Consider the following 13,572-nt stretch of genomic DNA (forward strand, 5'->3'; position numbering starts at 1 on the left):
TCATATTGTTTCATAACCATTGTGATACATGTTTATTGGTTGGGAACTGGACAAAGCCAGCCAGCCCGATAGATAGGGCCTGCAGTGTTTAGCAAGATCTCCCTATAGGGAGTAGGCGTTCTTTTTATGAGTTTTGTTTTGCCTTAAGGGGACAGTGTGCCCAAATGTTTAATTGTGTTGTGGAGAAATAAAACCACTCAACATTTGGTTTACCCTGAAACTGCATGTGTGGACTAATGTCTGACCTTGCCTACAGGCTGTCCTGCCACAGTGACACAGAGTGCTCATTTGTGTAATTTCCCAGAATGCCTGGCTGGAGTGGAAGCATTGTATGCTAAGAGATAATGGTGAAAAGCAGGGTTGCAGACCTGTCTGAAACATATGAATATGCTCACAAGTGGTATTTTTATTTGCTATACAATGAGATGTAGCAAACTCTGAGTCACTCTTGTATCTTGCATTTGTGTAAAAAAAAATCCGCCAGGTCAGAGGCAACAAACTTTTCTGGCTAACAATTTGTGTTGAAATACTTATACATTTGACGCAAATGCGAGCAGAAAATGGAGCAATGGCACAAAACTATTCTATATTCTACTATTCTATTGCCACTTCTATTTGCACTTTCTTGACGTTGGCACACCTCACCCGTTATCTTTATTTGTGAACAAGCTTTCAAAAAGTAAAATAAATGTACAAAAGTCCTACAACTTTTATTTAACTAAACATGCAAATCAATATATAGTTATAGAATATATATTTTTTATTCATTGTACAAGTTCAAATCTTAATATTGAGGGAAAGTGGGATCAATTTTATTAGACCAAGACATTAGTCCACCTTGAACATCTTGAGCTTCTAACAACTCTACTTCTTTTCCAGAAAATTCTTGCAATATTTTCACAGCCTTTTGTGAATCATTTCCAAGTTTGCATATCACAATCACTGAAACAAATAAACACATGAGAGTAAGTAGTATTAACATGTGTTAATACTAAATTGCATTTTTAGGGGGATGGATGAGTTTGTTCACTAAATTGCACTAACTGTCAATTCTCAATAAAGGCCATTCGCTCTTATAGACAGTGAGCAGTGCTGATAAATGCTCATTATTTGTAACAATGACACTACTAGTTATTACATTTTAATAAACAACCATAATTACTAATATTAAATGAGATGACTTTAAAAACAAAAAGACGTTAAAGATGCAGAACATGCTGCATTGCGTTTAAATTATAACTTAGTTATAAGATTGAAGCAGGGGGTCTCCAGAGCTGAACTGTGTTGTTTTAGCTCCGGGTACCCTCTGCTTCCACAGATACTTACCTCCATAGGGGTGCCGGTATCCCTTTGAAGTTTAAATGTTCTGCTCACACAGACCAATAGGAAGCCACAACGGATGATGTCACGGCTTCCTATTGGCCGGTCTGACGCAAGACATTTAAAGCCGCCATTATGTTAGGCACTGAATGCCGGGATACCGGTACCCCTACCGAGGAAAGTACCTCTGGAAGCAGGGGGTCCTGGAGCTGAAAACACAGTTCTGCTTCTAAGACCCCCTAATTCAACCCTGTAATTATTATTATTTATTTTAATTCAATGCAACTTTACGTGCAGAGTATACTTTTCTACAATAAACGGTCTAGTCCATGGGTGCGAAAAAATTTTATGTCGCGCCCCACCTACCCTCTTACCTGCTCTCCGGCATCTCCTCCTCTGCGACATCGAGTCACCATTTGACAATGCGTTGTCATGGCGATGCATTGTCACTATCAGAAGATGCAGGAGAAGAAGCCGGATAGAAGGTAAGACAAAGTTACAGAGGCCCCGCTTTCTCCCCCGGGACTCAATCTAAATGTTTTGCGGAAGAGTGCAGGGCTCGGTTTGGCGCGCCCCTTAGAAAATGTTGCACCGCCCAGTATGCGCAACAATGGTCTAGTCTAAGAAGTACGAAATAACCACATAATCGTATTTAAAAGCATAAATATGAACATATATGACCTTGATATAATAAATGACTGCTGCATCACTACATCATTTTCATGTATCTAGCATAAATATTATGTGATTCCTAAATAAATGCACCCAGGCATAAAATTCAATCAAATGTGCAACAGAATTCCATCAAAACAAACTTTTCACACACTAAATAAAAATGTACTTGAATGACCTGTATCCAGCCATTCTTTAGATTTTCCTTTACAAATGATCTTTTTCTCTCCCTTGTAGGGATAACAGTTGAATTATACTCTGAATAAAATTAAATGTATGACACCTAACCACCGACCCCTGGGCCGCTACCCCCATCCCACCCACCCTTAGAAGCTATAGTGGCCATGAAGGGGTTTATATTATTATATGTATATATATATATATATATATATATATATATATATATATTGTTTTTTTTTTAAACCATTGTATGTCCCTGTGTTCCCTGTGTCTAGGGGCAATCTGATTGGTCCGTCGGTCCATGGGCCGCCGCCCTCCCACGGCTCTCATTGGCTCACCCCCCCCCCGTGTCTCACCCCCCCACGGCTCTCATTGGCCGGTGTACCTCGCCCCCCCCCCCCGGGTGTCCCGCCCTCCACGGCTACACCGCAGGCCTCTCTGAGCGCAGTGCAGCCGCAGATTCTCCTCCTTAACGAGCGCCCCTGCAACCCCCCCAGCCGCACCTCACACCCGGCCCGCCATCTGCCGCTGAAACCCACCCGGGCCGCAACCTCCATCCGCACCCCCGCCGGATCAGTCCCTCACACCCGCATTACCACCCGCCCTCGAACCGCACCATCAGCCCCTCTCACCGCCGCCTCACATACACTGCCCCAGCCCCTCACACCACCACTCCAAGCAGTCTCATCTCCGCCCGCATACACTTCCGGCCGTCGCCTCTCTCCCTGCTGCACACCTCTCACGGCCGCACGCCGCACACTTCCGGCCGTCGCTTCTCTCCCTGCCGCTCACCTCTCCCGCACGCCGGACACTTCCGGCCGTCGCTTCTCTCCCGCTGCCGCCTCTACCACGCACGCCCGCTCCTGCCTTTCACCCCCCCACACTTGCCTTCACCCCCCCCCCCACTCTTGCCTTCACCCTGCCCCACTCTTGCCTTCACCCCCACCCACTCTTGCCTTCACCCCCCCCACTCTTGCCTTCAACCCCCCCCACTCTTGCCTTCACCCCCCCCCACTCTTGCCTTCACCCCCCCCCCCACTCTTGCCTTCACCCCCCCCCACTCTTGCCTTCACCCCCCCACTCTTGCCTTCACCCCCCCACTCTTGCCTTCACCCCCCCACTCTTGCCTTCCCCCCCCCACTCTTGCCTTTCACCCCCGCCCCCCACTCTTGCCTTTCACCCCCGCCCCCCACTCTTGCCTTTCACCCCCCCCACTCTTGCCTTTCACCCTCCCCACTCTTGCCTTTCCCCCCCCCCCGCTCTTGCCTTTCACCCCCCGCTCCTGTTTTCCAGTCACTCAGTTGCCCACTCGCGCACCCACTTAGTCACCCACTCAGTCACCCACCCGCGCACAGGAGGATGTCAGGGTTTGTTTTAATATTTTTTGTATTTTATGTTTGATTATTTGTGCTGTTAAATAAATCATAATTTTCTTTGATATTTGTTCTGAGTATACTTGAGTGCTGAGTTGGGACGCTTTTCTTTTTCTTTCCATTGTTACATATATACATATACATTAAAGGCAGATTACATCTTCCTTAGAATATGGCTAGTGCAGGCTAGCATTACTGGCTGCTAGCATAGGGGTGTCTTATCGCGGCGTAAACGGCCTACCGCCGTGTTAGCCATATGCTAATGAGGGTTTTAACGGACGATGTCGCATATAATTAGCTTTGTAGATACCCGTTAAACTCAGGGAAACCAATGTCTGTTCCCCAACATCACATTATTTCACATGGTAACATCATGTTATTTGCCCTGATTTAACAGAGCTCTGTGGATCTGCCCATAAGCCTTTCCTAGAGATGGGGGTGTGTGGGATGTTTTGAGCCAAGTATAATGGGGGTGGAAAATGGGGGTAGATGCCATGGGGTGGGTGGTTAGGCCCCTGGAGGGAAAGAATATGGGGGTTAACCCTTGTTTACCATGGGTGTTAGTAAGGCAGTGCCATATAGCCCTTTGTGGCCAGCTAGCCATGTGTTAACCATGATTAGCTGGTCATTTGGGCTACCAATGGGTCAATATGTAAAAATGTTGTTAATGTTTATTTGATGTAATTATATAATCTATTCTTGTTTTGTTTAGCTTATCTTGAGTATATTTATTCTAATCACATAAATAGTTAAAATAGCCCTAGCACCAGCTTGGGGGTAGGTGATTCAAATCGGCAATATTTTTTTGGCATAAGCCCAATATTACCAGATATCGGAGTTAGGTTAATAGCATGTAAAGTAGTAACAGTCAGAATTACTCATGTGAATGTTAATTTGCATACACTATTTTAAAAATATAGCCAACATATTGCCGCAGTTAAAAGCCTGTCATCCCTGCTTTACCGCTGGCGATATCGTATTAATGAATAGGCTGATAAATAAATGTGGAGTCAAACACTGAGAATGACAATTTTCTCATTTATCGGCCTTTAGTGAATCTAGCCCTATGTTACCTGGGAGATACTTGCTAATTTTTTTTATTAACTTTTGTCAAAAATGTTACTTACCTCTTTTTGCCACTTCATTTCTCACATGACTCAGTTCAGCTATTTTGGTCCTCAGAAAACTTGTCCACTGATCATTTTTCTCTTCCAATCTACTCAACGGTATGTCTTACTCAGTTGATAGAAAAATAATTAAAGTTGAAAGAAAAAGAGAGACATGAAATGCTAGTAAAGCTCATTACACTAACATGTGTTTATCCTGTCTTGTTTTGCCAAGAAAACATTTACAATGGACAAAGACTGCAGATAACCTTGATCTCAGCATTTGTTTAATATGGATAAACACCATGTATGACATGGGAATACAACGGACGTGAACTTCATTTCCATGTTGCTCTTTTTTTGCTTGTTAAATTTCAAAAGGTGGTTTCCCATTTTCAAAAGAAATTCATTTTAGGGAACGATAGATATTGTACAATTAATGTGATTAGCTGAAATGATTAGACCTATCTAAACAATATTTTCTGGTACTCTCCAATTAAATTCTATCTGATCTCAAATTTCTAACAAATAATTAAGGTCCACATACACATTAAAATAATTAACAGAAGCGGTTACAGTATATCCATTTTCTTTAAAAATATATTCGGTAGCCTTTATCTTGTACAGTATAACATCAATACAGATGTCACAAGACTTAAAGTATTCATGCCACGGCACTGACAGATTAGCGCTGTGGGGGTCCCATTCAGAAGCATGGACCTGCCCCATAGTACCGCTGACTTTTGCCGCTTCATCTGCGGCGCTGAACAGGAAATCTTTTACATCTAACATTATACATATTAGGCCAGCCTTAGGCCTCAATTATACCAGAAACTGCAGAGCGATCCAGTGACGTTATCGTAGCGACGTCGCTAGGTGACATGTGCACATGCAAAAGCGATTTGTAGCACTACTGCAGAGGAGACATGACCAGTTATTTTGTTTAAGATGCACTGTGATTGACCGTGCAAATCATGTGACGCAGCAGTCGCCTGTGAAAAACTAAATCTCAAATCTCTTCATGAGACAGAAGCTTTGCAGTTCGTCACGGCGCTTATGTCGCTACTGGTATGTGCGCTTTCATTGGATTTTATTGTTTTATTGCTGCGTGGTGGCACCAGCGATTTCTGGTATAACTACGGCCTTAGCAGGCATGCTGGCAGCACCTCCCCGTGTAAACATCATATGACGTCGCGGTGTCATATCGTGTCATATGACATCGGTCACCATGGCAACGTGAAACTACAAGAGGCGCCCAGCTCCAGAAAAAGTAAGAGGAGAGAAAACACACACCACACACTACCACCCCCCAAACCTACCTCTCTATGCCAGCCATGGGGCACCGCGCTCCCTGCTCCTGTCAGTTCCGGAATTCAACACGATCGGAGGGGGAAGCTGGAGGAGGGGTGAGGAGGGGGGAGCAGCGTTCCTCCTACAGCTTCCCCCTCCGATCGGGTGAAAGTTGGATCCCGGGGTCGAGAGGAGGGAGAGGAAGGAGCGTGGAGCACCCCAAAGGCGTCGGGCCCAAGGCGGTTGCCTTGCTGCTCTAAGGACGGCCCTGCTATATATTATTATTACAGATTATACATCATATCAGAATTTTGATGTTTTTATTTAAGTTGTAATGTTTTGCACGCTACAAAAATACTGTACAGGCATACCCCGCTTTAAGGACACTCACTTTAAGTACACTCGCGAGTAAGTACATGTCGCCCAATAGGCAAACGGCAGCTCGCGCATGCGCCTGTCAGCACGTCCTGAACAGCAATACCGGCTCCCTACCTGTACCGAAGCTGTGCGCAAGCGGGGAGACTATAGAGCATGTTACACATGCGTTATTTACATCAGTTATGCACATATATGACGATTGCAGTGCAGTACATGCATCGATAAGTGGGGAAAAAGGTAATGTTTCACTTTAAGTACATTTTCGCTTTACATACATGCTCCGGTCCCATTGCGTACGTTAATGCGGGGTATGCCTGTATTTACAAACTCTCTCAGACTGAAGACATTTGCTAATCAACGACTAAAGGATACGAATAGAATGAGGCAACTGACAGATATCCACTTCGGCCTGTGGTCGAACATCAATGAGGAGATGAGGAACTTGGTCATCCAGAATTTTTTTGTAGTCCTGAAAAATAGGAAAACAAAGTGAAAAAAAATCCCAAAATTAGCTCATTTGATGATTACACTGAAAACGAAACTTTGTTAACAAGTTTTAGACAACAGTTATACTCTGATGTATAATCTGCTTGCTGTTCTACAGGAATCCATTAAGAGGAGTTAGAAAACATAAGCTAATTTCAACCATTATAGCCATGCTTGACATACTTAACATCTAGGACATACTTGAAAACGAGATGTAACGCTCAAATTATTATTTCCTGATAAAACATTTTATAAATAAAATGCTTTCTCCAACAGCTACTGATAATCGACACAGATATTGTGACCAGAGAGGTCACAGCAGTCCCTTTAAGGCGGAGGACCCGCTGCGGAAGGCAGCGCACGCGGCTGCGTGCGCGCGGGCCACCAGCCCCTTACCTCCTGCCTGTCTGTCCCTGCTGCCTCCTTCCGACGAGGCTCACTATGCGCTGTGATGCGTCAGCCGCCAGGGGATGCAAGAGAATTGCGATCCCGAGCGGTGACGCGTCATGTGGTGCGCTGGTGAGCCTATCAGCGCCGGGGGCTGGAGTGTCAGAGCTACCCCCACCTCCAAAAACTAGGGGGGAAAGTGTGTGTGTATGTATGTGTATATGTGTGCGGTGTGTGTTGTGTGGGGGGGACCGGGGGACAGACGGACGAACGGACTGGGTGGTGGGGGGGGGGGACAGCACGGAGAGCGAGCAGCAGAGGGCATGTGTGGGGGCTCGCTGTACCCTCTTGCAGCCCGGGAGACCCCCACTGCAGCTCTCCACTCAAACCACGCCCCCCCCCCGCTCCAGCCCTTCGCTCAAACCACACACCCCCGCACCAGCCCTTCGCTCAAACCACCCCCCTGCTCCAGCCCTTCGCGCAAACCACGCCCCCTGCTCCAGCCCTTCACTCAAACCACGCCCCCCCCGCTCCAGCCCTTCGCTCAAACCACGTCCCCCCACCCCCCCGCTCCAGCTCCCTACAGACCGCAGGTAGCGGTCAATTGTCTCTCAACGCGCCGCCTGCATGCAGTGTGGGCGCGATGACTGAGGCAGCGGGGCCTCGGCCTAATACGCATTCATGGTCAAAATTGGAGGGAATAAAATAATGAATATCCCCAGGAATGGCTCAATCAACTAGCTGCTCCATATACCAATAAGTGATATGAAAGCATAACGTACTAGCAGTATAAAAACAAAAATAATAAACTTTTAATAGTGTATAGAAAAGACGACGAAATAATTGTGAACATTGTATGCACTAGTGGAAAAATAAAATTGGAATAAAATACCCAAAGCAGAGAACTTGTGTCCGGAAGAAATCATGCCAGGATAAACAAAGGTAAGAAACCTGGATATGTAGTAGTAGGTACAGACTCCTACAAATATTAACTGTTCAGCCCTTTGAGAAAGTCGCCCTATGGTGACGAAACGCGTCAGGGATTCCAATTGCGCAATTACGTCATTGCGACGCTGCGCACGCGCACGAGGCAGCATTGAAGCGCAAGATCTACATTGCGGCCATTCAAGTGGAAGAGGCGATTTACGGAACCACATGGGATGAATCTTGGTCAGCGAACTACACCACTGGCCTCCTGTGAACAGTATCATCTCCACGCAGCCCTGAGGGAGCCAAGATCTGTGGACGTTTGCAGTGCAGAGACCGGATGGGGGTGAATTATTCACACAATGTTTTAATTGAATTTTACTCCTGTGAGTGCATTTCTTCCCCCCCCCTTCCCTTTTAATATTAAATCAACAGTATTACGCTATGGGGCGTGCGCTCTCTCTTCTTTTTCTTTTCTAGGTAATCTTGGATGTGGTTCATCCTATTTGAGAGCAGCCGAAGACCCCCACACCAGCACTAATTATCAACAATTTTCATGGACTGATTTATAAAGACTGGTTGGACTCTTTACCTTTTCTTTATACACTTTTTTGCACTTTCACATTTTTTTTTTATATATTCTGTGAAGTTTATTGTGTGATGCATTTTTGTTGATATTCTATGTGTTTTTTTAGGTGCGCAACGGGAGTCGGTGGGGGGCAAGTAATGGTAAGTGAACTAAAGAAATGTATTTTATTTAACTTGTTAATTTTTTCAAAAGTTTTTTTAACATGTGTATTTTTTTTTTTGTGGTATATCATTTCTTGCCACTGTATGTATGTATGTATATATGTCTAGAGAGATATATACATACAGGGTAAGAAATGATGTTGTTTAAAAAGCTTGATTTGATGTGTTTTAAATTAATTTGTCTATGCTGCTATGCTTTATTGTGTGTTTAAAGTATTTTAAAATTAGATAGATGTAATCGTTGGTATTGTATTGTGTGTTGCCTTGGTTTTAAAGGTTGTATTCTGGTCGGTACTGTATTTTTTCACAGGCTAAATTGTTCTGCTCCAGGCGTGAATTAGTTAATTGTTTCATTGTTCGGGATGGAGTGTGAATTGTTTAGGGATGTAAATAATGATTGCTAATTGATTTTTGTTTACTTGGTTGATTCATTTGCAGAATGTATATGGTGCATAGATTTTATGCATCATTTATATTGGAATGTGATGTGTTTCACTGACTTTTCATTGGATTGTGATGATTTAGATTGTAAAATCAGTTGGGATTATTAAAGGAAATTGATTTTAATGTAGTGTGTCTATGGAGAAGTTCTATGGAGCAGTGTTATTTGTAGGACAGTATGGTTTTGATAACCCTTCTACATGTATTTGTATATTGGTTCATCATGTGTGTGTATATACTGTATATATATATATATATATATATATATATATATATATATATATATATATATATACTGTATCTCTCTCTCTCTCTCTCTGTATATATATACAGTATATATATATATATAGTTGCATGAAGAAGCCACTGTACAAATTCATGGGTGAAGGGTGGGTATCGGGCCACTGTGTCTTAACCCCTTAATCACCTTTGCGGTTATTATCTGATAAGGTGTTTAAGGGGTTAATTGATATCTGAATGTAATTGCAATGTATTGGCTTTGTATTTGCTATGTATGTTGTGGGCAAGACAAGGATTTTGCTGGCGACGGACACTTCGTATTGATGAGGTCAGTAGTACTTTATTTATTTGTATATGCTAGTTAATGTTTTTAATAATGGGCAATTAATCTATTATCCATATCTGGATAATAGTTATTTTGCACATTATTGTACTGTAGGTGTTGGGGGGGAGGGTGTATGTATTGAATGTATAGGCCAGGTTTATTTTTTTACATTCAGGGTTGGTTCCGTGGTTCTGCGTGGGACCTCTGGAGACCACCTGCGGGTATCCTCGGGTATCCCAAGGGTATCAGGCTGGTGGTTCCACGGGTGACACATGCGGGGATGAAGCGGTGGTCTCACATCTGTGGGGGCACCGCCGACCCGTTGTCTGCGGGGATGATGATGTGTGGTCCCACTTCTGTGGGGGCACTGCGGACCCATAGTGAGCACTCGTGAGTTCCCCAGAACCCCGAAGGAACCACCCGAGGCCCCGCAGACACATGTGGGTCTGACCCGGGGCTCCCAGACATCCGCGGGCCTACCGTGGGGACCCAATTGTGGCCCACGGTGACCCAAGGAGACCACCTGGGGGCCATGGTGCTGGCGGGACCCACCAGCAGGCCTCCAGAACCTGTGTAAAAAGGGCTGCTGGTAAACTGTATGTCTGTCCAGGTGCCCCGCCAGCCCACCGGGGACTCGCGTGGGGCTGCGTTATGAACCCTGTATGTAAAAGAATAAATCTTGTATTTATGGGGGGGGCACAGGGGGTGGGTAATGTATTTAATAAATGATGGTTATTGTGGGGCACTGTATTGTTTTTATTGTGGGTACTGGGGGTGGGGGGTCAGGGGGTTTCCCCAACGGTATGTGGGTAGGCCTCCCTTGTGGGTACTGGGTGGTTAGGCCTCACGGGGGGGGGGGGGGTTAGTGTGGGAGGGTATGTAGGCATCCTGAGTGGTGGGTGAGGGTGGGTTAACCCCTTAATGACTGTAGCGGTTAATAACCGCTATGGTGATTAAGGGGTTAGGGGACATTACTTTGTATGTTTTAATTTTTGTCTCTGTTTTGCAGCAAGCAGCGGAGGGGCCGTGGGTAGTGGGTGTGGTTATTTACACGGGATCCCCCTCCCCACATTTACATACAGTACACTGCACTCACAGAAACACAGGCCAGGCAGATTTAACTGACACAATAGGGGGAGGGGGGCTTACACAGATTAGTCAAAGCAGGGAAGTTTAGCAGACACAATAGGAGGAGGGTTTTTTTTACATAGATTACAGTGAAGGCAGGGAGGTTAAAAACACACAATAGGGGGAGGGGGTTTTACATAGATTACAGTGAAGGCAGGGAAGCTTCACACACAATAGGGGAGTTTTTTTTACATAGATTACAGTGAAGGCAGGGAAGTTTAAAACACACAATAGGGGGAGGGGATTTTACATAGATTACAGTGAAGGCAGGGAGGTTTAAAACACTCATTAAAAATATGTATGTAATGTATTTATTGTTTATTCTGCCTTAACGGCTATACGCTATGGTAATGAAGCAGCATTTCTGTATTTTTAATAAAATTGTGCAGGAGCAGGGGTTCCCTGAACATTAACTTCTGGCTCAGGGAACCCCCTGCTCACTGTACAATATTATTAAAATACAGAAATGCTGCTTCGTTACCATAGCACATAGCCGCTAAGGTAAAGAACGATTCTTTATTTATATATGTGTTTTATTTATACTGTACATGTGCAGAGGGTCTCCAGAGCAGAACCGCTGTGGTTTTAGGTCCGGGGACCCCCTGCTCCCCGAGATACAGGCCCGTTTAGGGGGTGCCGGTATCCCTCTGCTTGGTTTACAGGTCGCGGTCACGTGATCGGGACCTTTAAAAGCAGAGGGATACCGGCACCTCATAAAGGGGCCTGTATCTCGGGGAGCAGGGGGTCCCCCGACCTGAAACCAACGTGGTTCAGCTCCGGAGACCCCCTGCACATCTACACTATAAATAAAAATGTATTTTAAATGTATTTATTTATATTGATTTATTTATTTAGATTTATTTATTTATTTTTTGGGCGGCTGCTGTGTGTGAGTTTTTTTTATTATGGGTAGTGGGGGTGGTTGAAGGGGGTATTAGCCCCAATGATGGTTGTTTAGGGCTTGCGGAGGGGTAGCGGGAGGGCTTAACCCCTTCATGACCGTAGCGGTATTAACTGCTATGGCCGTGAAGGGGTTAAGTGCACCCGCAACCCCCCCGCAAGTCCTAAACTCACACCAAGGGCCAAATACCCCATTCACCCACCCCCGCTACCCACAATAAAGCGGGCACGGTGAGTTAACCCCTTCATTGCCTTAGCGGCTATACGCTATGGTAATGAAGCAGCATTTCTGTATTTTTAATAATATTGTGCAGGAGCAGGGGGTTCCCTGAGCATTAATTTCTGGCTCAGGGAATCCCCTGCTCACTGTACAATATTATTAAAATACAGAAATGCTGCTTCGTTACCATAGCACATAGCCGCTAAGGTAAGGAACGAGTGTTTATTTATATATGTGTTTTATTCATACTGTAGATGTGCAGAGGGTCTCCGGAGCAGAACCTCTGTGGTTTTAGGTCCGGGGACCCCCTGATTCCCGAGATACAGGCCCCTTTAGGGGGTGCCGGTATCCCTCTGCTTGGTTTACAGGTCGCGGTCACGTGATCGGGACCTTTAAACGCAGAGGGATACCGGCACCTCGTAAAGGGGCTGTATCTCGGGGAGCAGGGGGTCCCCTGACCTGAAACCAACGCGGTTCAGCTCCGGAGACCCCCTGCACATGTACACTATGAATAAAAATGTACAGTACTGTATGTTAGGGGTTATAGAGGACGGCTTTAAAGACAACAGATCGCAAACGCCCCATGCGTTTTTACACGGCATTGCAGTATTGCAGCCAGCGGGAATAAAATGCTTAAATCACAGCCGCGAAAATAACGCTATATACCCCGGGAGAAAACGACACAAAACCGCACATCACCGGGATCTTCTGAAATTCGCGGAGCTAGCCAAGTAAGAATAAAGTTGGCCGCCACTGTACAACCGTTTGTCCAAAGATCTCCCAGATGCTACAAGCTTCCTGTTGCAGGGTACATGCAGCCACACGCAGGGTTTCTGGATAAGGCTATTTATTGAGCCTTAAAAATACAGCACACAAAAACAAAACAGCTTCTTTTCAGCATACAAAAAAACAAAACAGCTTCTTTCCAGCGTACAAAACGAAAGCTTCTTTTCAGCATACAAAAAACCCAGATAGTTCATGAAACATGCACTTGGAAAACAGACCTTATGGCAGTAATCTACTTCAGCGTTTCAGTCCTATCTCTTGACCAGCCAGCCCCCATGTGTGTGCAGCCTGTGGGTTTTAAAACACCTTGATTATGCAGCTGGGACCACTCTAATTGTCAGGAGCTTCCCAGCTGAAAGTTAACCTCGTCACTGCTGCAGTGCATACCTACACATACGTCTGCCAGGCATAGAGCTGGTGACGTTCATTCACCCTGTCACATTCCTCCCCTGTTAGTGTGTGGCTGGGGCAACGCACAGCTGAAGCCCGACCATCCACCCCTTCTCTAGAAAAGAAATCAGCATTGGCATTTTCTTTTCTAGGCCTGTGCTGAATCTCAAACGAGAAGGGTTGAAGGGCCATATACCACCTGGTCAACCTAGCATTGGAGTCTTTCATACTATTTAACCATTTTAATGGAGCACGGTCTGTTACCAATGTAAA

The 13,572-nt window shown here is 45.2% G+C and overlaps 1 protein-coding gene across 1 annotated transcript in view; it reads right to left on the bottom strand.

Annotated features, from left to right (window-relative positions):
* Positions 1-737: 737 nt before the first annotated feature.
* Positions 738-13,572, bottom strand: part of MOCS3 (molybdenum cofactor synthesis 3) — a 58,273-nt gene continuing 45,438 nt past the window's right edge. Inside the window, exons 11-13 of the mRNA XM_075596786.1 lie at positions 6,692-6,788; positions 4,673-4,777; positions 738-942 (exon numbers count right to left, since the gene is read on the bottom strand). Coding sequence (XP_075452901.1) covers positions 785-942; positions 4,673-4,777; positions 6,692-6,788 — 360 coding nt within the window. The 3' untranslated portion in view covers positions 738-784. The remainder of the gene's footprint in view (positions 943-4,672; positions 4,778-6,691; positions 6,789-13,572) is intronic.

This window comes from Ascaphus truei, chromosome 4, assembly GCF_040206685.1.
Source record: "Ascaphus truei isolate aAscTru1 chromosome 4, aAscTru1.hap1, whole genome shotgun sequence".
Taxonomy (NCBI): domain Eukaryota; kingdom Metazoa; phylum Chordata; class Amphibia; order Anura; family Ascaphidae; genus Ascaphus; species Ascaphus truei.